This window comes from Perca flavescens, chromosome 17, assembly GCF_004354835.1.
Source record: "Perca flavescens isolate YP-PL-M2 chromosome 17, PFLA_1.0, whole genome shotgun sequence".
NCBI lineage: Eukaryota > Metazoa > Chordata > Actinopteri > Perciformes > Percidae > Perca > Perca flavescens.
Genome location: NC_041347.1, coordinates 13,488,621 through 13,516,591, shown reverse-complemented (window position 1 = coordinate 13,516,591; position 27,971 = coordinate 13,488,621). Strand labels below are relative to the sequence as shown.

Below are 27,971 nucleotides of genomic sequence, written 5' to 3'. Positions count from 1 at the left end.
ACACCATCCCATCACAGGATCCACTGTAGTCAATGGATTTAACACAAACATGCATACAGCTGTTTAAATTCAACAGAGCACAGCACACAGTCAAACTGAGTGGAAACAGGATCCAGTGGATAGATAGATACTGCCATCTAGTGGTAGGATATGGCACACTTTAAAACTGTATTTTTGCTTTAAAATAAGTTATAAACCCTCACAACAAATACAGAATGGCACAGATCAATCATGGGAAAGTAGGATTTATTCAATGCCATTATTACAAATTTATAAAAATGCTAATGTTCTGTAAGAAAAGCATAATGTAAAGGAATTCACACAGGTGGAATCCATCAGAAATACATTCAATTTCTTAAAAAACTAATGCATTTTAACACTCCACTGAGCCTGGTCATGATTGTAAATTATTTTCCATATTCTTAGTGCATCTTTTTTATAACTGCTTTAAATAAACAAAAACGTTTAAAGGATCTGGTAAATATATCAGGTCTGATACACACACCATCAATTGCAAAGAGGAATTTAGGGCTAAATGAGGAAACACAACAACATTTACACACTGAAAAGTCAATAGGCAGAGTTGGTTAGGGGGAAGAAGCTGTTGAGAACATGATACATGTAGTGCAGGGATATTGCAAATAACAGCAAAATGCAGACAAAATGCTAGATGCTCAAAGAGCTTACGGTTTGACTTATTCTCCTCACCACTCTCTTCATTAAATCTTGTGTAACTGATGTGCATCTTTGATAACTGTGGGATCTGAGGTCACTTCTTACAAAGAAAAACGTGGGGACCGATCCAACTGTCAACATCTGAGGTGAAGTGCAGCTATTTTGGAACACTAGCAGATGATCTGTCTTGTCTTATAAGTCAGTCATAAATTTACCTTACTAAAAAGGTTGGTTTGGTAGAACTCTAATGCCAGGAATGCAGAGCATGAGGATGTTTTTTTTTTCCAGGCACTAGTTTTGCTTCTGTAAAACTGTTCCATTAGCAAACAAAAAAGCCCCAACAGAATAAGTATTTGAATCATAAAGATTAGGTTATGAGAAGAAGAAGAAAAAAAATGATCTAAAAAAAAAAGTATTTAAAGTGTACATGAGAGAAGAGCTTAGAGTCAGAATGTATGGAGGCAAAAATATGATCATAAAGGCAAGATTTGTACTATGTGCATAATGTAAAAATTGAAAAAACAAGAAATTAGGAAAATAAAAGCTAATCACCTCTATTGGTGCTGCAAAGAATGGAAGACCTGAATGTTGGCAGCCTAATTCTCTGGAGGCATTCACATCGGGTTAGACTTCCATAAATAATGGAAAAGGATGGACCACGGACCAGAGGACGGGGACTGTGTAAACATGAAGACATTCTGCTTACAAGACACTTGGTCTCGTGCAGGGTTTCAAAGTGGCAGCAGACCCATGGGAGCAGAGATAGGGCTTGGATTCATGTTCATGCAAGGTCCCAGGGAAGCCAGGTTTCCATTTTTGTATGACGGTCACTTAGTGATTGTAAAACAGACTTGAATACTTGTCAGATGCTCTTGAGCAGGTCAATACATCCCTGCAATAGAGACACATTGTTCTGTGGAGACAGGAGAAAACTGTGTTAATACTCCTGAAGAATGGAGCCCGTTCTGTTCTAAGTCATGAGGACAGCCAATACCTCACCAAATAAGACATTTAAATGCACACACTTGTATCCCAGTATTAGGTTTTTGAGTATCCTATCTAATGTATTTGCAAGTGTAGACAACATCTCTTACTTTTGGAAACCTGAACAAATCGTTAGCCTAATTTTAAAGTAAACCAAATAAGCCTGCTGGGTGATTTGAAAAGAAGGGGGGATGCTGTGCACTCTAAACACCATCACCTTGACACAGAGAACTCCACAAAAAAGGTTCTAAAGTGCATTAACAAAAAGGTGAGCAAAAATCACACAGAACAGACTCACTGAAATGAAGCTGCAAAGACAGTGGTTATAAACCTGAATAATACTATAATCAGGTATAGAGGGATTTGGATAATAGGGGCAGTGAAAAGGATCAAATACATTTGTACATCTTTATTAATTTAAAAGCCCTTTATTTTGGTTATTTATAATTACGCCTCTTGGGGCATTCAAGGATAAGTTTATTTGCTCAGTATACAGAAGTGTAAATAATGATTTGCACCAAGAAGAAACTGGGCGGTGTGTTAAACTTTATTTCTAAATTATCCAATGTTTACAACTTCCAGTCACACACTGGCAGCATTATGTTGGGTCTCAAACCTCACCATGTCACTGAAATGTTCCGTTTTCTACAAATGACTAACTGTTGAATCCAAACTAAACCAGTGCTGACCAGATAGACAACAACTGCTTTTGCATTCTCAATTTTATTATACATTTCACATTAATGATTATATTATTTTTTTTATATGTATTACATTTGATGATGATATTTGATGATGATTAAGATATTACTGCTGATGATGTAGATTGCAGGTGCATGTGAGATTAATAAATGGCGGTGTATTCAAACTTAATTTAAATAACATTATAGACACAAAGTGTATATGCCTATAGGCATTTTATGAGTGTATTTTTCATCAGTGTAAAAAGGGGTCAGCTGTATTGTGCTGCTCACCTTGGCATGTTTTATCTCCAGCTCAGCCATCTCGATGAGGTTCTTCCTGAAGGCCACAACACGCCTTCCCTTGAAACTGGTGAGTTCTATGAGGATAACAGTGTCCAGTTAAAAAGATGCATCTATGCACACACAAAAAACAGGTACAGAATGAGCCTGCATCTTTTCTGCAAGAATGCACAAACCTTTCTTCCCAGACTCTGAGAGCTTGTCAAATTTCTGCAGGCACTGCTGCTGGTGCTCCTCTGCCTGGGGAACATCCTTGCTCTTCAGACGAGCCTTATCCAAAGCCTTGTTAGAGTTCTCGTAGTCAACTAAAGCCCGGGCTCGCCTGTACAGAAGGTCCTGACATGTGAGAGAGAGAGAGAGAGAGAGAGAGAGAGAGAGAGAGAGAGAGAGAGAGAGAGAGAGAGAGAGAGAGAACTTGCCTTCATTTGAAAAATATCAAGCAATCCAAATATCTAAAATTTCATGTTTGAAAAAGACAGATTTTAACAGAAGACGTGCAGAACAGAAAATGATTGTTCCCGAGAAATACATGCACTTCTGTTGTGTATAAGATAGTTTCTTACTGCTCCTCAAATGCAATAATTTCAATTTAAATAAATACTAAATTAGTCCTTATGATGAATCTCTAATCCCACGTTGAATGGAAAATGGCTGCCTTGCCTTTACCCATAAATCTTCATTCAGATTTACTTATAAAAGGACAATGAGGATTGATGCTGAAGCCCTGATCAGTGAAAAATAGCACAGAGTGTTTGTTAATTCAATAGGTCGCATAAAGTGTTTGAAATGCAGCAACATGTGAACTTCAGAAATGTAGTGAATCTGTGTATCTTGTGTGAAGGCAGAAGGTAAACATGTCTCACCTTGGCGGCCTGAATGTCTCTCATGTAATATCTCAGCAACTCTGTGAGTTTCAGCTCCTGGTCAGACGCTACTCTTCCCTCCACTTTCTGCACGGACACAAATAAAGACATAAGGTAGCTACCACAATGTATGTATAAATCAGAACTAATATTTACAAAAGGTGTCTCAAGTTTGTTGGTAACTGAAGTTCTACTTACTCTGAGCTTCTCAAACAGGTCAGACAACTTCTCCAGAAGCCTAATAAAAAAGTCAAGCCATAACATGGAAAAGTCTGCAACGACGTCTTATGCTAATATGATTTCATACAATTAGCATGCAAATATGATCACAATCCAGCTTATGAAAATCAACCATACAGGCACTGATTTGTTGAACTCACTTTTTATTTGCTGTGCTATCATCAGCAGAGAGGCTGTTCAGAGTGGCAGAGATGTGAATGTAATCATCCGCAATATCTGCAACAACCGAAATTAGCAATCAAAACGAAACAAATTCCAAAATACAAATTCATTTGTTCTACTCATCTCAAAATCAACGTTAATGCGGTAATGTAAAAACCCTTGTCATACTTTTGTGTGAGCGAGTCATTTTCTCTGCTTTGGCAGTGGAATCTTTTATCTTGCTGTAGTAGTCAAGCAGGAATGTCTTCTCCTGCTCAAAAAAGTCATCCACTTCCTGTGTAGGACACAAACACACATGCAAAGGTAATTGGGGATACGGCTACTAGGACACTGTCTGTAATGCTGCCATGCATGTAATGTAAGCAGATTATGCATGAGCCTCACCTTTATTCCTGAGATAAGGACCTCATCAGCGGACTTCACCATGTTTTTAAAGAATCCTCCAAACATTTCCTTGGCGTTCTTTCTTCTCACAGTGAGCTAAAATGACAGAGTTTAGAAAGGGTACATGTTAAATCTATTAAAGCTTATTATATGTTGTTGTGGGAACTGAGTAAGGACTGAAGTAAGGTTTGTGATTGCATATTGTTTTTGTATCATAATGTGTCACAATATGTTCCACACACAAATGTGGCCTGTGCTATTTATCAGACTAGTACATAGGTATATAAAGATTTTAACTAAGTTCCGTTAACGAACACCACAGCCACTGACTGACAAAGACTACACACATAGGCATAACTGCTGATCACAGCAGGATGTAAGCCATGTGTCACAAGTGTCCAGTAAAGCCGACTTCCTCTTTTCCAACTGACAACTCGGGAAAAGGAAGTCAGCATTATGGGGAACTCACATCCTGGTCATACTCTAAGAAAATCTGGAAGTTTCTGTCTTTGCTTAAATTGGGGTGAGAGGACAATCTCTGCAGGAAGACTTCATGCACTTGAACAGTTTTCTTGAACACAGCCAGGTACTCACTGAAAAGAAAAACAGACACAGCAAGAAGAAGTGTTTGAATAACAATATGTCACTGACTTTTGTAAAGTTTCTTACATGAACCTGTCTAAAGAATACAAAGCAATCAATGGCGTTTTGTTTGAGTGTCACACTCACGCCTCCAGCTCTTGCTTCATTTTAGTGTACTCCTCCTTGGTCATAGTGGCTTCACCTTCCCCCAGTTTGTGCATCTTCTCTCTTGGGCTCTCAAAGTCAGGCTTTGGGGGCGCTGGAGGAATCTATGAAAGATAAAGCAGGAAAGAAATTACTTTGGATTCATGACAGTAAAAAATATTTTTCAAGAGGAAATTCGATTCTTGAATTACACATAATAACAATAAATCTGTGGGTCTGTGTTTAAATTTCTCCTTTTTTCATTGAGTACACTTTCGCCAAAAAAAAAAAATCAAATAGAGACAGCCTCTGCCCAATTAGGAGTCATGTCTGCAAATAGTCCAACTTACTATTAGGCCAGCATAGTCCTCTGTCTCAACCAGAGTGTCATGTAGCCAGATGAAATCTTCATGTTGCCTGGGAACGGAGAAGTCTGGCTTCTGGAAAGAGCTAAGTGTGGTCTGGAAACAAACTTTGTTTAATAGTATTTTGGAAAGAAAACTGTCAACATATCAGCAAATACCCTTATAGAATTTGTTTAAGGTTAGGAGTAAGTTTATGCGTTGGGGTTAGGGCTGGGTATTGCCAATGATTTCCCGAATCGATTCCTGATCGGATTACATTTACGGTTCAATTCAATATCAATTTGGTTAGGGAAATTTCAGTTATAATACCAATTTAGCTTAGATATAAAAGTGATTCTCAGAGAGCTTTAAATTGTACAAGCAAGAAGCAACCCCTCAAATCTTTTTTATAATGCACCAGGTTAATGTTTACAAAAAAAAAAGTTTGTTTAAAGTACTTTTTACTTAACAGGACTAACATGACAGTCATAGATAAGGCATATTGAAAGATTGATTTTGGGTTTATTAATTAATATCAGATCACTCAAAGATGAATATTAATTGGAGAATCGATTATTTTAACCCAGCCCTAATTGGGGTCCAAAACTTTTTTTTTACCTTTGTATGGACAGTAAACTTGACTTTGTCCCTTTCACAGAGTGCATCAGGAATGTCAATGAGAAGAGATGCATCATGGTTTAGATCCACAGACACAGAGCGCATCTAAGGAGATAGAAAACACCAAGCTTATCCCAAAAAATTTAGCTGGGTGATCTTATGGTACACACAAAAATATCACTTGCCCTGTACAAATGCCATTTTTCTTTGTTTGTGGACACTTTGAAGAAATATCCAGCAACTCTCTTGTCTGCTCATCATTCTGGACTAAATCATAAATGCCATTTGATTTAATCTATTTTGATTTCATGTGACAGTGTTGTCTCTCTGGCGCTTCTGTGAGGTACTGAGAATTAGCAATATTTAGATTTAACATATTTAACAGTATCAGAAAAAATCTTAGCTAGTAACACAGCAATACAAATCCTCAGTGTCTGCAGTCGTTCCTAGCTTGGCAATTTAAAAAAAGTTCAGAGGAATGTTCTGTTAACAGCTACAATGTTGAGAGCCCAAAGCCATCACCCTCCATCTGATACCAATCCTGACTGGCTACAACTTCACTGTGAGGAGGACAAACTTAAATTGGAAGCTAGATATACAGGGGTCTTAATCCACAGAGCTCATTACATTACAAAAACTTGCATAATGCCACTTCAAAATCATTATTCCATGAGTTTAGAGCTTGAAGTGTCTGGGTGGTGTTAGGTAAAAGGTCTGGAGGCATAGTTAGTTTTGGATCTTATAGTAGGCACAGACTCTAATCCTGCTTTTGCTGAAGGCCTGGTTCCATACCCTTATTGATCTGTCATAGTATGACATAAGAGGAAACATAGTCTACTATTTACACTATCTTGCTGATGAACATACCTTGCACTCAGTTGCTAGTTTAATAGGTACACCCAACATCACAAAGGATATAATGTTCAGTTTTGTTTTTAACTGTTTTAGAGGTGTTGATTCCACTTTGCGGTCATTTTATGGTGGAATTTGTAGTCCTACCTTATATTATTGATATAAATGGGAGGAACATCTCCATATTACACAATACAACAGCACCACAAGCTAACGTTACACCCTCCAAATTGACTATTAAGTTGAATTAACACTTTTCAAAAACAAAACCTGCTAAATGAAATCAAGAAGGCCATGATAAAGTTATTAAGACACCTGTCCGAATGCTAACCGTTTTAGCTCACTACAACTCCACAGAGTTATCACAGTGTGCTGCACAGATGTGCAAAAAAGTCAAAACACAGTAGAAGAGATACATGAATGCCGTACAGACAAACGTTATGTCACTTTTACGTTACGTGTTGTAATGAACAATACATGTTAACCGTTGCATGTTTTAACACTTTCAGTATGTTAGGTAAAATTAGCAAACAGCACTTTCCCCCTTGCATTTAAATGCAGTTTAACACCAATGGACGCTACCCACTTCTTGATAGCTTTATCGATAAAACGCTCGCTAGCTTTAGCCAGAGGCTAGCTAGCTATGTAGACAGAAAACAACACAAGTTAGCCGCAATAACTTAACGTTAGCTACCTGAATGCTAACGTTGCCAGGTCTGAATGTTTGTGCAATTTACATTCCAAGACCCATTTAACTTACCTTTTCTTTATTACTTTCGTCTATGGTGGATGTCATGATGGGACTGAAATCGGCAGAAGGGCAAGAACAGGCCAACAACCCAAATAACAAAACTATATGCAGGAAGCTCTCCCTCTGCTTACTGGTTAGCTGCCTGAACTGTCAAACCGTTTTTTTTTTCTTTCCAATATCGCCCCCATCACATGCCCCATCCTGCTGATGACAGCTTAAATCCCGCCTTTAAATACATTTAATTGGACAACTTCGAATGTACAAATGCGACGATTGGATTTGATCCAAATCACTCATACCACGTTTATATGCATGTGGTTTCATAGAAAGGCTCTACGATAACTTCTTTATACAAACAGCAATGTTACATTTTGTTATCATTACGCAACGGACAGATGAGGCGTAATAAGCATAACAAGTGAAAGAAAGTAACTAAAATGAGTACCTCCGGCTCAATAACCACACGGATGTATTTCAATGATACACTGCACATTATGGGTAATGTAGTTTCTACCGGTACAAATGCAGTCATACCCGGAACTACACTTCCTAGTTACGGAAGTAATAGAGAAACAGTTGTGTTCGTTTGGACGACGAGTTACTTTGGGACATGTTGGGGCAAGTACCGTCGCCCAAATGAAGGCAAACATCTTCGTTGTAACGTTGCTGTTACAACACTGAAACAGCTGTACGTAGGCCGTTGGTTAGCGAATAAGTCATTGCCTTCTATGAGCTTGTTGTATGAAAGTGGTCACAATGTACATTCTTAAACGCGTGGTGTGCGCTGGAGGCACCATTGTCCATCAATGCACCTCCCTCACTGTGAGGGATTTCTCTGCTTGCTATTGCCTAACATCCCCAAAGAGACACAGCCCGTACAGCTCAGTGGACTGTGAGCGATACTCTTCCCTTGTAAAGTCTGTAATGTCATCCAGGGTCAGTTCCCAAACCCCTGAGACCCTGCTAACGGAGGATGAGCACATCTTTGGACCTGTTGTCAAAGCTCAAACGCCTTCCTCAAGACCAGAAATGAGGGAACCCAAAACCCTTCATCCCTTCTTACGCTGCGAAGAGAGTGTAGAAACAGAGGAGCCAGAGACAGGACCTCCAGCCCGGATTTTGTTAAACCGGGGCCAGGGCAGATCATTAGTACCGAGTGTGACGCGCATTCTTCAGCAGACTCTTTCCCAAGAGCAGATCTTCTACCTGGAGAGGTGGAAGAGGAAGATGATCGCAGAGCTTGGAGAGGAAGGCTTTAAAGAATACAGTCAGAGTAAGTTTTGTAACATCAACGTAAGCTGCTATTAAATGATGTGTGGTGTGTCAACGTAGATGCGGGGTTTGTAGAAACTGGGAAGTGACCAAAAGTTGTTGAACTCTAATCAGATTTATTTAGGCAAGGGAAGCTTTTCCATTCAGCTGTGGAGGACATCCTGACGTCAGGTGCAACATGGAAGAACAAAGAGTATCCACCTGAGGTACAGGGATACATGGAGAGCATCTCTCACGTACTGGAGGACGTCAGTGCAGTGAGAGCTACTGAAAGCACTGTGCAACACGGCACGCTGAACTATCTGGGAATTGTGGATTGTGTTGCTCGCTACAGGTAAATATCCTGACTTGCAGAAAAAGTAGAGTCTACTTTTTCCATATTAGACTTGATATTTCTTACTACCTCCACTGCACTCACAGCCCACTTTCTTGTCTGCAGGGGTGTACTATGTGTTATTGACTGGAAGACTTCAGAGAAGCCCAAACCATTCCTGAGCAACACATATGACAATCCTATTCAGGTGGCAGCCTACGCCGGGGCTTTGAACAACGATGGAAACTACAAATACCAGGTGATCTACTGAGTTATCGCTTTGGTTTTCTTTTAATTCTCTGCTTTTCACCCAGATTGACAGAACTGTCTCTCAGCCTGAAGTGAAATTATGTAGAACTAATAGCATTAAATACTGACAGTTAATGCTTAAAGCTGCATGTGTCAGATAAGAATGTCAGTTTAAGGGTGTTGTGCTCATTGCTAAAGAGTATCCGATAAGAGTGTCAGTTTAAGGCTGTTGGCTGTGAGCGTAGTGGACGTAGTAAGAAATATAGATACAAAAAGATAGAATATAGAACGTTACAAACATTTAATTTTGACTGTGTGTGTGCTACACTGTGTCACACAAAAGAACAACCTCATACCCACTGATATCTCCTCATTGCAGGTTGAAAATGGACTCATTGTAGTAGCCTACAAGGACGGCTCACCTGCCCATGCTCATCAGTTGAGCTCAGAGCTGATGTTGGAGTACTGGAAAACTTGGTTGGTTCGACTTGAAAAGTTCACAGAACAAAGGTAAAGCAGTAAGCCTTTTTTCAATCTCTCAATTCAATTTTCCATTCGTGTAGAAAAGATCATGGATTTTATTCAGAAATAAATGCATTAATACGGTTTGATTATGTTTTTATTAACCTGATCTTAAAAATCACTTTGGGCAGCAGTTACTTGTGGTGGCAGTTTCTCATTATATTTGAAATTTTATAGACCAAATTATTAATATAAAAAATATTCAATAATGTGCATCGGCATTACCTGAAGCTCTACCTAAGTTTAATTCGATTTACACCTAGCACCACAGCTATCTGGATGATAACTACTGAAAGTTTTTCTTCCTTTCATTTTAGATCCAGTCCTGCATCAAGTGTTTTTGTGGAAAATAGATGAGATGTGTGAAGTGAGATCTTTAAGGCCATGTCCATGAAGGAGGTCATTTCAGTTTAAGGCAACTGAAGCTAAACTGAAAATATAACATGCTCCCATGCAGTAGGAGGGTAAAAACATACGCCTTTTAACCTTGATTTCTGACTAGCATTTTTATGTAATCTTTCCCATTTTCAATGCTGAGAGCAACTTTTATGGGGCATCTTCTTTGAGGTATTTAAAGGAACACGCCGACTTAATGGGAATTAAGCTTATTCACCGTAACCCCCAGAGTAAGACAAGTCGATACATACCCTTCTCGTCTTGTTTACTTCTAACAGTAAACAAACCGGGAACTATATTCTCAGACAGGCTTGCTGCAAGCATATCACTCCGCCCAAGTACTATATTCTTCCGCCTGAGAATATAGTTCCCGGTTTGTTTACAGTTAGAAGATGGCTGTGTCTCATGTTACGTTGTTTTTTGTACACGCTGTGACTCTATAAATCACAACATGTAAATAGGAATATGTTGGCGTTATTTTGTCACTTATTCGGAGTAGTAGGATTGCTGGAACCATTCACCTGATGTTCTGTGCTGGCCTGATGCCGCTGGAGCCGTCAGACAGCCTTACAGCACGCACGGAGATGAGAAGGGTATGTATGGACTTGTCTAACTCTGGGGGTTACGGTGAATAAACTAAATTCCCAATAAGTCGGCGTGTTACTTTTAAAAAGAATCATTGAATCCAAACCAGGCTTCCCTGTATGAGGGGTCCTCAATGAAGCCCAGTTTTTTAAAGAGCATGTAGGAGACGTCGTTCTCCTCCTCTATGAAGCAGTACACCGGGTAGCCCTGAGCGTGGAGTCTCTTGGCCATGGTGCTGACCAGGACTTTGGCGTAGCTTTTCCCTCTGTGCTCTGGCAGAGTGTACAATATGCCCATTGCACATGACGCATAGGTCAGGATCCAGGACACAGGCGTTCCTTCTGCATCTAGCACGCAGCAGGAGGGGAAGTTTGCTATCATGTTCCGGATCATTCTGGCAGCGCCCTCGTTCTTTCCAAACTTCCACATCTGATTCACCAAGCTGACGTGCGATTCATCCAGAGAGCTAAGTGAGATCCCGGAGCTGATGCAGAACAGAACAGAAGGCTTTTCAGAGCAGATTCCTGCTTTATTGATGAACTACTAAACCTAAGATAATGATTTAGTCACACACTAGACACTGAAGATATCACTGGATAGCTGGGCTCTACCTGTCTATAGAGGGAAGGTTGGATACATCCTCCAGTATCATCATATGGCACACTGCCAGTTTGCTGCTGGACACGTCTTTTTCTGATGCCACTGCTTTGAATATCTCCAAGTGGCGAAGATTGATTCCTTGATATGAAGAAAAAAAAGCCAATAAAAAAAAAATGTGTGGATACATTTTGTATTTGTATTTCTTTTCACTTGAAAATGTATTATTTAAACAGGATTAAAGGTAAGAAAGTAAGATTTCAACCTTGTTTTCAAAAGCACAAACGTGCAAATATAGATGTGTTTGGCAGATGTAAAACATCACAAAGTTGCTCTGATATTTTGGAAAAAGCCGTTAAGTATGTTTTTACATAGTCATCTTAGAACTTCTCCTTTCTTATTAACCTACATACTTGTTGAGCACTTTGCTCGATGATGGCTCTCTGGCTGTATAATCATTTAGATGGTAGATGGCACTACGCTACTGTACTTTGCCCTTTTTGTGGTGTAGGAATATGACATAAAATGGTGGTACGATATGCCATAATAATGGGAGGACTCTAAACACAAAAGAAAAGATAAAACCCAAAGCTAAATTTATACCCAAAAGACAGCAGTGCAAAAATCACATTAAAAATAATATCAGGTGCCTGGGTTTTGTAACCTCTCCATTGTTATGTCAATTATCATTTAATAGGACTTTCCTAAATCAAATAAAAATACAGTTACTATACAGTGTAATTTTAAGACTGTAAAGATCAGTGCATTAATGCCATGACCGTTTTTCAACAATCATAGGGCCACTAGAGACAATGAAAAGAACAAAAGTGCTTACCAAGACAAAGGTACTGGGTCCAGTCAATAACAGAGGACTTCCTAATGGTTTCTTCGAGAACAGCTTCATCTTTAGCAAAAACCAGTGTGTCTTTGAAGTGATCACCCTTCTGTAGGAAGAGAGATAGGGCCTATGTAAATAGACTGTATGCAGAAATGCATGTATGTATACATACATGTATGTATATATGCATATTAGTACACATAGATAAGTAGTTACCTGTTCGTATTGTGGTTTGCAGACAATGACGTTGAACTCTGGCCATCTGTCCACTAAAACCCTCACAGAGTCTGATCTGACTCTGTTTCTGAGGACCAGAAAACCATAAACCTTAAAAAGGAAATAGTTACATTGTAATCCAAAGATTGATTGGATCAGTTAGGCAGTGAATATAGTAAACTACGTTGTCAAGCAAACACAATAATAATAGCCTATTACCGGTAGTCATCGACTTTCAATAGGCTATAGATTGTATTATAAGTTAATGTTATGTATATAGTAGATATCATAACGGGACTGAACACACCTGTTGTGACCGAGGTAAATATCTTTTCAGCTGGGTCTCAGTCACTTTCAGCTGCTCTCCGGTCAGTTCCATCGTCATTTCTGGTGAAATCATTCCAGTCTGGGATATCAAGAAACCCGTACCAAAGTTGTTAGGATAGGATTGGGAGCGCAGCGTTCCTGTGAATCCATGCAAATTTTTTTTTCAGGCTGAAATGGACTTCCGATTCGCACTTTCGACACGCTTGAGTAGTGGGGTGGGGAGGGGGTATTGCAGTGGTGTAGTCTAAGCTACGTGATACGCAGGTATGGGTATAGGGGGGGAATCACTTCCATGTTCTCTATTCCGATTACTTAATTATTACATTGTAAAAAAAAAAAAAAAATAGTCTGCTACAAGTAAAAGTCCTGCATTCAAAGCAATGACTGTATGAAGTTCAAAATCAAGAAAAAGTACAAGAGTATTAGCATCAAAATATACTTAAAGTAGCCTGCTGAAAGTTAAAGTACTCATTATGCAGAATGACTCATTTAAGATTAAACAATGCTGATTTTTGATATCAATGTAGTTTTATGTTTTGATGTATTTAATGTAGGCCTACGCTGCAGCTGGGTAAGGCGAAAAGGATTGTACCACTACTGTTAGACCTAATTAATAGCTTTCTGTTTTATACTGATTCCTAAAGTTTCTCAAGATAAATTAGATCATGTCTGTCACTTAGCATACTCTTTGTCTCACGGCAGGAAGAAACCTTTTGTTTATCCGTCTTGGAGCCAAACCCCTGTTGTCGTGCAGACTTGATTAGAACAAAAGAATGTTAATTCCTGTAGTTTGAAAAGAAGTTACATCTTTGATCTATGTCCGGGAGTAACCTCAAACGCTCATTACGTTAGAGAAACAAATGATATGTGATAGATGTGGACCCGTTAGGAGAGACAGCTATTTCAGCCCGCTGCAGCGTAAAACTTGTTTTTCTCATGCTGAGAATTTAATTATTAAATCATTTTGTTAAATCTTCATTTGGACCCAAGCCTCTCCTTTCTCAGAAATTCAGAACGCAACAACAGTAATGTGAAACCTGAATAAAACAACTAAATGTCTTTATTTTGGAGAACCGTGGTTACTAATAATTGCATCGGTGTGTATAAAATGAGGTAGCCTCTATGGTAAATATATTGGATGTACATTATTTTCTATAACTGCAAACAGAGAGCAAATCACATATTTTATATTAATGTGTTATGATAAGGTGACATTATTATTTGGGTCAGTAATGCCATTTTCCTTTATACCACCATTATAACCAGGTTTTGATGCAATGCTTTGGAGAGCCTACACCATGTGTAAACTTTACATTTTAATCACATTCTCAAAGGAAACATTGAAAGTTATTTTTATACAAACGCTTGTTGAGTAATGGTTACAAAATCAAAAGTTGAACTCAAACCATGCCGCCCTGTATGAGGGATCCTCAATGAAGCCCAGTTTTTTAAAGAGCATGTAGGAGGCTGTGTTCTCCTCCTCTACGAAGCAGTACACCGGGTAGCTCTCAGCGTGGAGTCTCTTGGCCATGGTGCTGACCAGGACTTTGGCGTAGCCTCTCCCTCTATGCTCTGGCAGAGTGTACAATAAGCCCAAAGCACAGTAATCATACACAAGAATCCAGGACACCGGCTGGCCCTGGCCGTCAGTGATGCAGCATGACGGGAAGTTGCTGATGAGGTTTTGAATGTTTCTGTAAGCCTGCTCGTTCCCTCCAAACTTCCAGGTTTTATTCACCAAGTCAACATGGGAAAGGTTAAGCGATGAAATCCTTGATTCAAACTCACTGTGGAGAAGCAGATTGTGACAATCTGAGCGTAGAAAACAATATTATTATTATTATTTGACTTTTTACAGATAAAGTACATTTTAATTATGTGACTCTACCTGCCAGCTGCTGGTGTGAGCAGATGGCTGCTGTCTGGCAGATACAGAAGATGCACCGCAGTATAGCATCTGTTGTTGACTTCTCTGTCAGAAGCCACTTCTTTGAGCATGGAGGTATGGGAAATGTCAAATCCTGTTGGACAAAAATTATTCACATGTTAATACAATTCTGTTGCACCCAATACAGTCTATGGTTAGACCAGTAGTGGAGAAAGCATTCACTTTCATCTCTCAGTAGAAATAGCAACACCACATTGCAAAAGTACACTAGTACAAGTTAAGAAGTCTTGCATTGAAAATAGTAAAACATATATAACTAACCTAAATGTACTCTTAAGTATCAAAAGTAAAAGTACTCAAAGCAAAAAATAGTCCAGATGAGTATCAAACTTATAGAATGTATGTTATTTAGATTATTGTCATTGATTCATATATGTCTAACTAGCATTTTACTGTCTAAGTGGGGTTCAAGTATAGTAGCTACTGTTGAGTATTTCATAATAATGCAAGATATGTTATAAGCGTGTCATAGGCTACTATATGTTGTGTAAAATCGTATTAATAGTAACTACAGCTGTCAAATAATATAAATGTAGTGAAATAAAAGGTTCAATATGTACCTCTGAATTGAAGTGGAGTAGAAGTAGCCTAGTGGAGTAAAAGTGGCATGGCCTGTAAAGAGGCCTACTCAAGATAAGTACATGTACCTAAAACTGAAAGTATGAAAGTACAGTGTTTAAATGTATTTACCAGTATATACTTCACACCACTGGTTTACAAACTGCAACAATTAACCTGTGTTGCCTGACGGTTAACAGACACTGTCTGCAGTGATCTTACTAACCTCCAATAAGAAAGTAGGTGCTCCAGTCAATTGCATTCTCTTCTGTCAGCATTTTCCTTAAACTCAGCTCATCCATGCTGTAGTATGTCACCTTTTTCATGAACTCCAGGGCGCGCTTGTTCTGTCAAGTTAACGCTAAATTTAGCAAGCATGTGGCATATTCAAAAACACGACGTATAGGCCTACAACATATCCAATTCTCCATTAGGATGTGAACTCACATTGGGGTCAGGTCGGCAAATGATGACTTTAAAATCAGGCCATGTATCAACGATGACCTCCAGTGTGCTTGGTTTGTTCCTGTTAATAGCATATAGGAAACCATATACCTAAAAACAGGAACAGGTTAGAGCTACAGGGAGTAGAAAGACACTGCGATTACATGCTGACATGAGTTAATATTTGACGTGTGAATATTAATAGCTTGCAGCCGTCTACCTTAGAACTCTTGGGTAAGTGTTTTAGCAGAACTCCTTCAGCGATCTGCAGTTCGTCTTTGTTAAGGAACTTCATGTTTGGGAAGTGAAGCCTCTTTACCGATGCACTTTATCCTGCCTGCCGGTTTAAACTGCTCTGTTCTAATAAAAACGGTCTCCGCCTTTATAAATCACTGACGGTCGGTCATGCAGGGCATGTCACTTATGTGTTACTGTGTGTCTCATACCGGTGTTCTGACGATTTATGCTGCCTTGTCGAAAAATGCTACCTTAGGGTTTTTGTGTAACCCTATTTCCGTAATATGGCATCTTACTTTTTAATTACAAACAGCGGTAAGTGTACTGTAAAATAGCCTACTCTATCATAATATATTTTTCGGTGGTAGCGTATTTCGATCATTTCGATAGACCAACTCTCCTAAATAATGCTACCACGCATGTGCAGGACGTATATCCTTACCATAGACTGTGTATAGTCTATGATCCTTACTCACCACATCTCGATAGGGAGCCCAAATCGAGAGAACACTGGCTGAGCGTGTCTTCAAAGAGGTCTACTCTATATACTGTCTATGGGTCTACTCAAGCAGAAAAAGACTAGGCCATATCCCGCTTTATTTGTGATCATGTAGGCTAGTGCACTCGTTATTATACTGTGCGGTCCTACATCCATGGTTCTGTCGCAGTAGAGACATCTGCTATTAATTATCTAAATAAAATCTGTGAACACGTCCAGAAAATGTTAAAGACTTTGGACAAGGTAATATATACAATACTGGTCAAAAGTTTGGGGTCACTTAGAAATTTCCATTCCACTCCATTATAGACAGAATACCAGCTGAGATCAGTTGCGTTGTTTTTTTTTTAACCAGGGCAGCAGTTTTCAGATTACATTATGTGTTTACATAATTGCAAAAGGGTTCTCCAATGTTTTCTCAGTTAGCCTTTTAAAATGATATCAGATTAGTAAACAGAATGTGCCTTTGGAACATTGCATGAATGGTTTCTGATAATTTGCTATGTAGATATTGCATTAAAGATCAGCCACTTCTTTCTACAACAGTCGAGAACCCTTTTGCAATTATGTAAGCACATAATGTAATCTGAAAACTGCTGCCCTGATTAAAAAAAAACAATGCAACTGATCTCAGCTGGTATTCGGTCTGTAATGGAGTGGAATGGAAATTTCTAAGTGACCCCCAAACTTTTGACCGGTAGAGAGAGAGTGTGTGTGTGTGTGTGTGTGTGTGTATAAATCAAACCAACTATTAGACTAACTGAAATAAAACCATGCCAATCTCTAGGTATGGTGAAGGGTATGTGATTATGTGGGGCTATTTTAATTCCAAAGGCCAAGGGAACTTTATCAGGATGCATGAAATAACTGGCCTTTAAAAATAAAAATCTGCCTTCCTCTATGGGAATTTAACATAGGGGTATGTATAATTATGGCCCCTGTATTTTAAGGAAGAACATTTATTTATGTACAATACATTATTCATTCACAAAGAAAATTTGTGTCCTTAAAAGGTTAGATTTTTCCTCATTTTTTTTAATTAAGGCATGAAGATCAATTTCCTAAAGATGATTTTTTTATTCCTCTTTTTAGTCAACTTTAGCATGGGTATGAAAACTTATGAGCAGCACTGTATCTGTGTGTGTATATATATATATATATATATATATATATAATATATATAGATAGATAGATAGATAGATAGATAGATAGATAGCTATGTTGTGTCACTTTCTTGCAGGGTCTGATGTCAAGACAGAAGGAGAAATTCACATTATCAAACCACGTTTTGAAAACGAGAAATTCATGTTTTAAAAATAAAATCTGGGGTAATTATAACTTCTGAAGTTTTTGCTTCCTAAAATATACATTTCATAGCATTCACACTCTTATTGGCCAAATGTCAGATGATGACAGGAATGCTGAAAAATACACAAAAACCTTTCTCTACTCAATAAAATATTAAACCTATATGCATTAACCACATGGACACATTCATTTAAGTTCACATACTATTTTAATTGTCATTTAATTTAAAAACAGTGTGTGGTTACCACACTTATTAGTTATTTGCTTGGTTTAGTAGCGCCGATAAAAGTTAATACATCTTTATATTGCTTTACTCTATAGGTTAGTCTGAAACACACAGACTTTCAAAAGTTATTCAATGTAGCAGTGAAGTAGCATATGCAGCAAATCGATTTTTGTTTTGTATACAGGAATACATATGACTCTGTATGACGGTTATTCAGCAAACAATGCTAAGACTAAAGATGTCCCACGTGGTTCTCTTTCTAGCATATCTCCTTCAGCAGCTGGATTTCATTAAGCCAAGGGCGGCTCCACACTGTAAATGTGCACTGGTAAGGCTGAAGAAGAAAAAGTTACACACATTATATATATAAATATATCAAAAATAAAACAGCACATAGCATTTAATGTGTGAGATTATCATAGTCAAAGAAAGAGCTGGGCAATATATAAATATTATATTGATATCGTGATATGAGACTAGATATCGTCTTAGATTTTGGATATCGTAATATTGTGATATGACATAAGTGTTGTCTTTTCCTGGTTTTAAAGGCTGCAATACAGTAAAGTGATGTCATTTTATGAACACACCAGACTGTTCTAGCTGTTCTATTATTTGCATTTACCCACTTAGTCATTATATCCACATTACTGAAGATTATTTATCAAAAATCTAATTGTGTAAATATTTTGTGAAAGCACCAGTAGTCAACACTACAATATCGTTGCGGTATTGATATTGAGGTATAATATCGTGATATTTGATTTTCTCCATATCGCCCAGCACTAGTCAAAGATCAACAAAGATTTTTTTAATGTTTTTAAGAGGGCATGATGAACTTAATGTCCTCACTTAAAGCATTGTAAAAGACGTCATCCCCCATTCCCCATGTTCAATGATCAGGATTATTTTAGGATCCTGATCATTTAAAAAATGGAATATCCATATTAATAGGCTATGTTTAATTATTTGTTAAATTTAGCTATCTAGTGAAAAATGACTATGCTTAACAGCTTTGCTAGCTAGTTCCCCTTGTTTCACGCTGCTCTGTCTAATTCCATCTTCCTTTAACAAACAAAGCTTGATTGTTCAAAATGGGAAAATATATATTTGTTTCACAATGTGACAGTTTGCGGTCTACTGTTGAAGAGAGAAGTATAAGTCTTCTGTATGACGTTTAATAATAACTCACAATAGCTAAATCAAATGGGGATTTTTCCTTCCAGAAGCTGAGGTTATAGCCTCTAAATAAAGTCATTACCCGAGCCATTTCTTGGTCTTGGTAGATGCCGCACACTTCATTTTCACTGCCCTTTCTGCATGGGGTCTTCGCCATTCTCACCGTTATGATGTACTTCATGCCAGCAACCACCTGCAAAAAGAAATGTGTGGGTCATGGTAATACAGATTATGATAAACTTCAAGCATTGTATTTATTACATTTAAGCCATTACATTCTAGCCAAGTTTAAATTTAAATTAACATACCCCAAATATTCATATTATTATAAAATTCTAATTTTAAAATGATTACGTCACTGAAATTGTGTGTTAGTCAGATATCAATCAAGTCCACAGCAACACTCAAAATGATCTGATGCTGCTATATGTTAGCCCTCTTTGAAGTGTCAAGAAAGGCGCAACATGATCGACTGTAAAATGACCACAAATTAACTGATCTGCAGCCAAAACAAAGGTGCTTCTTAATAAATGTGTGAAGAGAGCATGGATGTAGGCTATAAGAAGGAAAAAAGACAGACTTTACAGCCGTTAAAGCTGGACGGGACAGGATGGGATTTGATAGGATTTGATTGGATTATGGTGTTAGCCTATTTAAAAAGGGCCAGACAGACGTCGTTTCACAATCCCGAAATTTCCACTAAGATCCATGAACACGACACGGTGTAAACATCTATAAATCACTGTAGACCTAAAGTTATATGCTTACAGGCATGACTTAATGCAAATTTACAAGTAGAAATACAAAAATGGGTAATTAATTTACGGGCGTAAAAGGCCTAGCTACTCTGTGACGTTAACGTTACTGTTAATGGTTGATATCACACGACGCATAGGCTACGTGTAAACTGGATTAGCTTGATTTCACAAGGTCTGTTAAATAAAGTTGTAGACATTCACAAGAGCAAACGAAACGTCACTGACCTGTCTCTGAGCCTTGACCACTTCTGCCACTTGGCTGAGGTACAGGTCGTTGCTGCCCCTGTTGTGTTGGACGACGGCGAAGTTGAGGGCATTACGCATATCTTCGTTATTGATATCTACGTCGGAAACCCCCCCTACAAGTCCTCCTAAGCCGACGGCGAAAACGGCCGCAAGAACAGGGAAGACAATCTTCCACATCATGTTTCTGTAACTCCGGATTTAATATTACAAAACAACAACAGCTCGACGTTTCCTCCCTCTTATATAAACAACGACGTCACGCTTGTTTTGTTCACGGGGAGTGGCACATCTTGCAGCCAATCAACTATCTCTGCAACCCCTTCTATCTGATTGGGCAGAGACGGTTCAGAACGTTCTCATAATACACCCATGTCAGAGACGGTTTAGTATAAAGGATCTTTGTCCATCTTGATCTAATACATCCATGATGTTGGTTCAGAACCGAGACGCCCCTCTCCAGCAGGAGTGGCAGCAAAAACTGTCCTGTCCTGTTAGTAGTGTCCTGAGGAGCGTCCCAGGACAGTCACTGTCCTGTGACTCCCATGACTGTCCAGGGACAGTCAGACACTGTCCTGTACACCAGGGTTCCTCAAAGTTTTTTTAAGCCAAGGATCCCTTAACTAAAACAGAGATGGAGCAGGGACCCCCTACTACATATGTTGTATAAAATGAAGTTGCATAATAAACTGGGCCTACAACAATGTGTAAAGCCTTTATACCTTTTTGTATAGAATACTAAGCTATTCAAATAGCCTATTAAATGTTGCCATGATTTTATAAATCATGTTTAAATGTTAAGCATACATGTAGCACAGTTAACCCTTTGGACGAACTGTGTATGTGAATGGCCTTAGTGACTATACCTTATCTATGGGCCATTTAGCAGTGGGGATTTATGTTTGCTAATAATATGTTGGATTTCACTTTTTAATTTTTGAAAAAACTTTCAAAAATGAACAATAATTTGGAGGCCCCCCTGCACTGACTCTGAGGACCCCCCTAGGGACCCCAGACCCCCTGTTGAAGATCCCTGCTGTACACTGTCCTGTACTCCCAGAAACTGTCCTGTGACTACATTCCCGGCCGGGGCAGTCAGACTCTGGGTGTCACAGGACAGTGTACAGGACAGTGTACAGGACAGTGTCCGACTGTCCCGGGACAGTCATGGAGTCACTTACAGGACAGTGAGGGTGTCACAGGATAGTGTACACGACAGTCATGGAGTCACAGGACAGTGTCTGGGAGTCACAGGACAGTCTCTGAGAGTCACAGGACAGTGTCTGACTGTCCCGGGACACTCCTCATGACACTACTAACAGGACAGGACCGTTTTTGCTACCACTGCTTCTCCCCCAACTCCCTGGAACTGTGTCACGTGGGCTCCGCCACTGACACACCTCTTTAGGAGACTAGCGGCAGGTCCATGCTTTGATTCCAATGGGAAAAGTGAACGTTAACACAGATTATGAGCCCTTCTTTCACCCCATAGTCACCAAAGTAAATATTTGACCCATTTATCATAAGCCACATATCTCCAGAACATTCGAACACTAACGTGGCATTTTTCAGAGGGACACATCAGGAGAAAATTAACTTTGTTTGAGACGTGTTTCTGTCTCAGGGCTAAACTCTCGCGAGATCTGGCACTTTGGATTTGTTGGGTTTTATGTTTTTTTCACTCAGACAATCGCGAGTGTTTTGTACACCGCTAAATCCCGTAGTTGCCCCTCCCATTTGCAGAAATTCTTACGTTGTCTGAAGGCACACTTAACAGGAGGCAAATAAGGTATGTTGAAATGTACGGTGGTTGCAGTTTGACGTTATTGTACACAACTTTCGAAGCGCGGTGCGGAAAATTAATACACGTTTTACCTCTGTCCTAGTGCGGGTCTGAGAGGGCAGCCGCTCACCTTTGGAACTGCGCAATGCAAAGACTTGAGGTTTTTAAGTAAGTAGGCTTTTACTACTGATACTCAGATTTTATCGAGATATATTTGTACCTTAATATTAGAGCTGTATCTTACCTCCAATGAGTTTTTCTATATTTGTTTTCACTTTGCAGGGGAACTTTCTGTAGCTTGGATGCCGTCCAACGGCAGCTCCTAATAGGCTCAGCTGTGGCAGCAGGGGGACTACTGGTGGCATACATAGTGCACAAAAGGAGACAAGTCAAAAGTATTCCTCTTGGTGAAGGATGGTGGGGAGCAGGAGAGAAGCCACTGTCAGAGGATGATAAAATCTATCCCTTTAAAGTGCAAACCTCAGATAAAGAGATTGAGGTCCTTTTGAGCTTTCCTCACCAATTACCAAATTTAAAGCACCAATAATAAGACAGCCAACATGTTTATGTGAAGTAATCAACAGTGCTTTTATTCAACAGGACTTGCATGAGCGCATTGACAGAACCCGCTTCACTGATCCTTTAGAAGATAGCTGCTTCCAGTATGGCTTCAATTCCACATATCTCAAGAAAGTGGTGTCCTATTGGAGACACGAGTTTGACTGGAAAAAGCAAGTGGCAGTGCTTAACAAGTTTCAGCACTTCAAAACTAAAATAGAAGGTACTCACAGCCTCAAAATGAATCAACAGGGTTTTCTTTTGCTTTAGAATAATAATTTGGAAATTTGGCCAATAATCAGTCAACACACTTTTTCTTTTCACGGCAATGTGTTTGCTTTAATGCAGGACTGGATGTGCACTTCATCCACGTGCGACCACCACACCGTGAGAATCAGAAGCTTCTGCCACTTATGCTCGTTCACGGCTGGCCTGGCTCCTTCTATGAGTTCTACAAGATTCTGCCACTTCTTACAGAGAACCAGGATGGTGTCGCGTTTGAGGTCATATGCCCGTCCATCCCTGGCTATGGTTTCTCAGAATCCCCTCATAAACAAGGTAGATCATTCTAAAGACACGCATGTATGTTTTACAGCTTGAGCAGCAGATGTTTTACAGATGTGCTTCCTGTATCTTTTCAGGATTCGACAGTCTCGCTGCTGCCCGAATTTTCCTGAAACTGATGGAGCGTTTAGGATTCTCCAAGTTCTATCTGCAGGGAGGTGACTGGGGCTCTCTCATCACCACCAACATGGCACAGATGAAGCCTCAGTAAGACAGCAAAACAAGCCATTACATTCCACAAGTAATCACTGCAGTGGATTGTCCACCACCCACTTGTTTTTTTAAAAACGGAGCATTGTAACATTCTTACTTAAATTGTGAAAGTGCTTGCAGTGTGCAAGTGACTAATACTACTGACACTACAAATTCCTGGATGCTGGAGCAATACATGTGATAAAACCTCAATTTATAGCTCTAAATTGGCACTTAATACAGATTAAAATGTTGCAAACCATAGGTGTCATTTACACTGGGCACATGTCCCCACCATTTTTTGAAATGGTCACTTCTTTCCCAACACTTTTGGGTTGCCATCTATTATCTACTCTGACATCATGCCGTTTTTTTTCATCAAAGCCCCCATGTCAACACAAAGTGACGCCCTTGTGTGAGACCTACAGTATAACCGTAGGTAAAATTGACATTTATTTTGTAATCTTTTCCAGGTACGTGAAAGGTCTCCACTTAAACATGTTTATATCAACAAAGGGTTTCAAAGTGATGTTTTCCCTCATGATTGGTCCTTATCTGCCCTTCCTGGTGGGCTTCAGTCGGGAAGATGTTCGCCGGTTGTTCCCCTTCTTTGAGAAAAATGTCTGGGACATCCTGAGGGAAACCGGCTACATGCACATCCAAGCCACTAAACCAGACACTGCAGGTTGGAACATACAAAACCCAAGAAAAAGATTCTGATGATCTTACTGACATCATTGACAGGTCAAAGACAGATCACATGAAACAAGCAACCCGCTCCTAGTATTTTATAATCTGTGTACCTTTTATTTCAGCTCTTAATATATTTTAAATTGGGTGTACAGGCTGTGGAGTGAACGACTCTCCTGTAGGCTTGGCGGCCTACATTCTGGAGAAGTTCTCCTCCTGGACTGATCTAAGGAACAGAGGTCTGGTGGATGGTGGGCTGGAGAGGTACAAAAGGGAATTCAATTTTGCTTTTTATTTAAAAAAAAAAAAAATGATATGATGGATTCAACAAGGTGTATGTGATTGTTGCTGTCTTCATCTGAACAGGAAATTCAGCCTGGATGACCTCTTGACAAATGTCATGATCTACTGGACCACAGGCTCCATAGTCTCCTCCATGCGCTTCTACAAAGAGAACTTTAAGAGTAATCCTGACAATAGAGTGGATGCAAAGTATGTGGCCAAATGCTTATACTGTCAAAACTATAACGACTTTTGTGTTACAGATTTGACCACCTTATTATCCTATCGTGTTAGAACTCTTAAGTTTCCTCTTTTGTTTTAGGACAGGGATATTTGTGCCCACTGGACTTGCCGCCTTCCCTGGGGAGCTGATGCACTGCCCTAAGACATGGGCGCAAATTAGGTATCGGAACATCTACTCCTACACTTTCATGCCACGAGGTGGTCACTTTGCTGCCTTTGAGGAGCCCCAGCTGCTAGCCAACGATATTGTCCAGTTTGTCAAAAAAGTGGAGGAGTTCTGAACCTGTTGATGCACTGTCAGACCTATTATTGCCATGGTGTTTGATTTTGATTGATCATTCCAAATGCAGATTGTTTTCACACTACAATGCATCTCATTGCTTGATTGCCTCTAAAATTGCAGCACTGAATAATAAAAAATAATTTTCAGGTTTTAATAAATGTAAATGTATATACAGATACTGGCACTCAAATGTATCCAAAGATGGATTAAAGAAAGCAATACAATGCATTAAACTTTTCAAGTTATGCTCATAAAAAATATATTGCACTATATTACATGTGTTGTTCCGTGTTTAAGATCCTTAAAAATTAGTTAAATAAAACATTCTTAAATATAAACGATACAAAATGTTCTCAAAACAGAGTTCATGCCAACAAAGCTTCTTGACAACACATTCAGTATTTCAGAAGATATAGGTATAAAACACCATACTGCTTGCGTTAATAAACCAACTATTTTTTTTAAATGGCATACTTTTAATCACAAGTAGAAAACAATTAAACTCATAATTCATTAAAACATGGACAGCTCAATTCAAAATTGAAGTTCAAAATGCACTTGAACCACCATTAAAATGTAATTGTAGTATACAAACTCCAATTTCAGACTATGTGCTCCCCAACGTTTTGGGTCAGTTGCCAAAGCCCTTGATAGTCATGGGCGCCTGAAACCACACATAATCCTGCCAGTCTGACCCCTGTGCCCTTTGTTCCTTACAGGTGCTGGGGTCAGTAGACAGAGCAATAATTTGGTTCTTTACACGGGTTGGCACTTTAAACTGTAGTTTAGGTCGGAACCAACCTACACCGCAATCCCTGTGCGCCAGTGCCAAGACTGTGGTGGGCATTAAGCGAACAGGTCTGCTGTCAGACAAAAGGTCGGCCACAAACAGAGTGCGGAAGAGTTGCCTTAAGCATGAGGACACCCGCAGACATTGATCTCCACCGGCCAATACCAGAGCCTCCATGTTGATCTCATACAGCTCTTTGGGGAGGATGAGAGAGCCACCCATTAGCAGCAGCACACGAGGCACTCTGCTAAGGGAAAAAAGCACCTCCAGCTGCTGCAGCACCTCCTCTAGCTCCTGAAGGGTCTGTTGACACTTGCGCCAGTCCATGTCTGCAGACTGCACCAGCCTCCGACTGACTATGTCTTTATCCTGAAAAGCAAAAACATTCAGCATCTCAAATCCACAGCATTTCTTTATTTATGAACATTTGATGTGCACACACATTTTCCCTATTCACCTGCATGGAGGCTTGCTGCTTCTTCTGGGAGTACACCAGCTGGTCATACGTCATGGGTAGTTGCTGCCTCTGATAGAGAATGCACTTGAGGATCTCGCTGACGAAGCGGCAGCAGCCTTCCTGAGTTACAGGTCCAGGGAAAACCACGTTCACGCGGCCTTCGTCCCGCGCTCTTCTCATCACCTCAGAATTGTCCTCGGTCTTACTATGTTGTTTACTGCCAGTCACACTGGAATCCTGCAAACTTCTCTGACCAGAAGTGTCCTCTTCTTGGGTGTTATCTGTCCAAATAAGGACCAGAACAATGTCATTAGGATGAGCAACTGACCGGTCTTGCTCAATTTTAGCTAGTTGTCATTATTTAGGCATAAGTAGCAAATACTCGGTTATCATTAAAAGGTCCTGCACTTAAGCATTCAGTTAATTTTATCTACTGCTGGATAGTTTTGGCCTAATTATATTTTCTTTGTAATTAATGTTTTGTAGGCAAAAAATAAGAAAAATCTGTGTCTGTAAAGTTACTAGAGATTAAGAATAGTAAATCCTGTCCACTACAGTTTCCCAGAGTGCAAGACAGCATCTTCAAATGTCTTATTTTTTTCCAAAATGCAAAGATATTCAGTTGACAATGATAATAATAAACAGAAAGATGCTACAAATACTTACAATTAAGACAATGGAGTCAGACAATGGTTGAAGCTTTTGCTTTAAAAACGATTAGCTAATCGTTTCATCAAAATTGTTGACTAATCATTTAGGCTAATTGAATAATTGTTCAGCTGTAAACTATTGCTATTAAATAAATGTAGTGGAGAAAAAAACTATATATCTAATAACTATATACCGTATATATTATCAATACTTTTCAGAATAGTATGTCCATGTTAAATGCAGTATTTTGAGAAATAGTGTCAACATATTAACTGGAAACTTAGCCTACATGTACCATTATAACAGGAGGACTCATTTAACAACAACCAGGGGGATTTGTTTTCTACTATTAAAAAGAAAATGCAGTGTTTACAATGCAATAACTAATGTTAATTGCACTCATCCTCCGGGCTGGATCTCAAAAACGTGCTAGAAATGATGGGTAACATTAACGTTAGCCAAACCGGTTGTTACCTACCTTGAGTGCTGGTTGTCGAGGGCACATCGGTGTTTTCTTTGTCCGCGTTGTTCGCAGAATGCTGTTTTGAACTTAGTACATGTTCAGAGGAAACTTCTTTCAATTCTATTACATTTGTCGTCTTTAAACATGTGTTTACGGCCTGTGGTGAGAGTTGTTCGGCGACTTCCGCAGACGGTCGGCATGAATTTGAGTCGTCGGGAACACTTTGTAACGTTAGGACTTTACATGTCATATTCGGTTCCTCCAGCGTGCTAACATCTTTTTCTGACGAAAACGACAGGCGCCTCGTTATTTTATTGTCTGCGTGGTTAATAATGGACGTATTTTCTGAGTTTGATGTTGGTTTAAATATATTCGAGTCTTCTGCCATAGTTTTGAATGTCCCCGCCGGGTCTCTTTTCCGCACTGCATCATGGGAAACGTGGATCGACATCAATGTTGTGTTCATGTTACATGGAAAAATACGAAACATAATTTTCCCTTTGAAAATTCTCGTGCGTTCGTTCGTGCCTCTGGTTCGTGCTAAGTATCCTAAATCAAAATGCGTTTATTATTGCGGGCGTTGAAGGCGTTTGGTGCATGTAATGAACATATGAAAATGGAATAAACAATAGAGCAAAGTACTGCAACAGTTAAAAACATAACTAAATAAATATGTAAAAGACACGATGACAAATATGTACAATAGCCTAACTGTTTT

At 39.3% G+C, this 27,971-nt stretch overlaps 7 protein-coding genes across 7 annotated transcripts; 2 read left to right on the top strand and 5 right to left on the bottom strand.

Annotated features, from left to right (window-relative positions):
* Positions 1 to 229: 229 nt before the first annotated feature.
* Positions 230 to 7,787, bottom strand: snx5 (sorting nexin 5). Its single transcript, XM_028603451.1, has 13 exons — positions 7,592 to 7,787; positions 5,980 to 6,084; positions 5,368 to 5,478; positions 5,021 to 5,142; positions 4,761 to 4,884; positions 4,292 to 4,387; positions 4,076 to 4,181; positions 3,886 to 3,961; positions 3,704 to 3,743; positions 3,506 to 3,592; positions 2,819 to 2,978; positions 2,634 to 2,719; positions 230 to 1,588 (listed from the first exon to the last, which is right to left on the bottom strand). The coding sequence occupies exons 1-13, from the start codon at positions 7,625 to 7,627 to the stop codon at positions 1,538 to 1,540; spliced, it is 1,200 nt and encodes a 399-aa protein (XP_028459252.1). The 5' UTR covers positions 7,628 to 7,787; the 3' UTR covers positions 230 to 1,537.
* Positions 7,788 to 8,096: 309 nt separating this feature from the next.
* Positions 8,097 to 10,560, top strand: mgme1 (mitochondrial genome maintenance exonuclease 1). Its single transcript, XM_028603454.1, has 5 exons — positions 8,097 to 8,855; positions 8,969 to 9,188; positions 9,294 to 9,426; positions 9,796 to 9,926; positions 10,256 to 10,560. The coding sequence occupies exons 1-5, from the start codon at positions 8,324 to 8,326 to the stop codon at positions 10,293 to 10,295; spliced, it is 1,056 nt and encodes a 351-aa protein (XP_028459255.1). The 5' UTR covers positions 8,097 to 8,323; the 3' UTR covers positions 10,296 to 10,560.
* A 391-nt stretch (positions 10,561 to 10,951) lies between these two features.
* si:dkey-76k16.6 (glycine N-acyltransferase) lies at positions 10,952 to 13,054 on the bottom strand. The gene is made up of 5 exons (XM_028603891.1): positions 12,878 to 13,054; positions 12,571 to 12,681; positions 12,352 to 12,460; positions 11,531 to 11,657; positions 10,952 to 11,403 (listed from the first exon to the last, which is right to left on the bottom strand). The coding sequence occupies exons 1-5, from the start codon at positions 12,968 to 12,970 to the stop codon at positions 11,001 to 11,003; spliced, it is 843 nt and encodes a 280-aa protein (XP_028459692.1). The 5' UTR covers positions 12,971 to 13,054; the 3' UTR covers positions 10,952 to 11,000.
* Positions 13,055 to 14,200: 1,146 nt separating this feature from the next.
* LOC114572369 (glycine N-acyltransferase-like protein 3) lies at positions 14,201 to 16,826 on the bottom strand. Its single transcript, XM_028603973.1, has 5 exons — positions 16,068 to 16,826; positions 15,851 to 15,958; positions 15,630 to 15,750; positions 14,786 to 14,918; positions 14,201 to 14,684 (listed from the first exon to the last, which is right to left on the bottom strand). The coding sequence occupies exons 1-5, from the start codon at positions 16,140 to 16,142 to the stop codon at positions 14,285 to 14,287; spliced, it is 837 nt and encodes a 278-aa protein (XP_028459774.1). The 5' UTR covers positions 16,143 to 16,826; the 3' UTR covers positions 14,201 to 14,284.
* Positions 16,827 to 18,080: 1,254 nt separating this feature from the next.
* On the bottom strand, positions 18,081 to 20,567 carry cst3 (cystatin C (amyloid angiopathy and cerebral hemorrhage)). The gene is made up of 3 exons (XM_028603974.1): positions 20,280 to 20,567; positions 19,379 to 19,489; positions 18,081 to 18,451 (listed from the first exon to the last, which is right to left on the bottom strand). The coding sequence occupies exons 1-3, from the start codon at positions 20,478 to 20,480 to the stop codon at positions 18,377 to 18,379; spliced, it is 387 nt and encodes a 128-aa protein (XP_028459775.1). The 5' UTR covers positions 20,481 to 20,567; the 3' UTR covers positions 18,081 to 18,376.
* A 1,403-nt stretch (positions 20,568 to 21,970) lies between these two features.
* Positions 21,971 to 25,046, top strand: ephx5 (epoxide hydrolase 5). The gene is made up of 10 exons (XM_028603065.1): positions 21,971 to 22,086; positions 22,184 to 22,248; positions 22,363 to 22,579; positions 22,681 to 22,861; positions 22,987 to 23,196; positions 23,280 to 23,409; positions 23,868 to 24,079; positions 24,240 to 24,348; positions 24,451 to 24,576; positions 24,689 to 25,046. The coding sequence occupies exons 2-10, from the start codon at positions 22,226 to 22,228 to the stop codon at positions 24,888 to 24,890; spliced, it is 1,410 nt and encodes a 469-aa protein (XP_028458866.1). The 5' UTR covers positions 21,971 to 22,086; positions 22,184 to 22,225; the 3' UTR covers positions 24,891 to 25,046.
* Positions 25,030 to 27,781, bottom strand: mad2l1bp (MAD2L1 binding protein). The gene is made up of 3 exons (XM_028603066.1): positions 27,269 to 27,781; positions 26,140 to 26,420; positions 25,030 to 26,051 (listed from the first exon to the last, which is right to left on the bottom strand). Exons 1-3 carry the CDS (start codon positions 27,741 to 27,743, stop codon positions 25,524 to 25,526), a joined length of 1,284 nt encoding a protein of 427 aa, XP_028458867.1. The 5' UTR covers positions 27,744 to 27,781; the 3' UTR covers positions 25,030 to 25,523.
* Between the last annotated feature and the right edge of the window lie 190 nt (positions 27,782 to 27,971).

Coding starts and splice junctions, on each gene's coding strand:
- snx5 (XM_028603451.1), bottom strand. CDS start 7,627: ATGACATCCACCATAGACGAAAGTAATAAAGAAAAG. Junction 6,085..7,591: donor ACGAAAGTAATAAAGAAAAG/GTAAGTTAAATG, acceptor CTATCTCCTTAG/ATGCGCTCTGTGTCTGTGGA. Junction 5,143..5,367: donor AGGACTATGCTGGCCTAATA/GTAAGTTGGACT, acceptor TATCTTTCATAG/ATTCCTCCAGCGCCCCCAAA.
- mgme1 (XM_028603454.1), top strand. CDS start 8,324: ATGAAAGTGGTCACAATGTACATTCTTAAACGCGTGGTGTGCGCTGGA. Junction 8,856..8,968: donor CTTTAAAGAATACAGTCAGA/GTAAGTTTTGTA, acceptor AACTCTAATCAG/ATTTATTTAGGCAAGGGAAG. Junction 9,927..10,255: donor GAAAAGTTCACAGAACAAAG/GTAAAGCAGTAA, acceptor CTTTCATTTTAG/ATCCAGTCCTGCATCAAGTG.
- si:dkey-76k16.6 (XM_028603891.1), bottom strand. CDS start 12,970: ATGATTTCACCAGAAATGACGATGGAACTGACCGGAGAGCAGCTGAAA. Junction 12,461..12,570: donor GCAAACCACAATACGAACAG/GTAACTACTTAT, acceptor CTCTTCCTACAG/AAGGGTGATCACTTCAAAGA. Junction 11,658..12,351: donor GACCCAGTACCTTTGTCTTG/GTAAGCACTTTT, acceptor CTTCATATCAAG/GAATCAATCTTCGCCACTTG.
- LOC114572369 (XM_028603973.1), bottom strand. CDS start 16,142: ATGAAGTTCCTTAACAAAGACGAACTGCAGATCGCTGAAGGAGTTCTG. Junction 15,959..16,067: donor ACTTACCCAAGAGTTCTAAG/GTAGACGGCTGC, acceptor TCCTGTTTTTAG/GTATATGGTTTCCTATATGC. Junction 14,685..14,785: donor CTCACACCAGCAGCTGGCAG/GTAGAGTCACAT, acceptor GCTTCTCCACAG/TGAGTTTGAATCAAGGATTT.
- cst3 (XM_028603974.1), bottom strand. CDS start 20,480: ATGATGTGGAAGATTGTCTTCCCTGTTCTTGCGGCCGTTTTCGCCGTC. Junction 19,490..20,279: donor TGGTCAAGGCTCAGAGACAG/GTCAGTGACGTT, acceptor TTCTTTTTGCAG/GTGGTTGCTGGCATGAAGTA. Junction 18,452..19,378: donor AAGACCAAGAAATGGCTCGG/GTAATGACTTTA, acceptor TTTCTTCTTCAG/CCTTACCAGTGCACATTTAC.
- ephx5 (XM_028603065.1), top strand. CDS start 22,226: ATGCAAAGACTTGAGGTTTTTAA. Junction 22,580..22,680: donor CCTCAGATAAAGAGATTGAG/GTCCTTTTGAGC, acceptor TTTATTCAACAG/GACTTGCATGAGCGCATTGA. Junction 24,080..24,239: donor CACTAAACCAGACACTGCAG/GTTGGAACATAC, acceptor TTGGGTGTACAG/GCTGTGGAGTGAACGACTCT.
- mad2l1bp (XM_028603066.1), bottom strand. CDS start 27,743: ATGTTTCGTATTTTTCCATGTAACATGAACACAACATTGATGTCGATC. Junction 26,421..27,268: donor CTCGACAACCAGCACTCAAG/GTAGGTAACAAC, acceptor TTATTTGGACAG/ATAACACCCAAGAAGAGGAC. Junction 26,052..26,139: donor AGCAGCAAGCCTCCATGCAG/GTGAATAGGGAA, acceptor TTTGCTTTTCAG/GATAAAGACATAGTCAGTCG.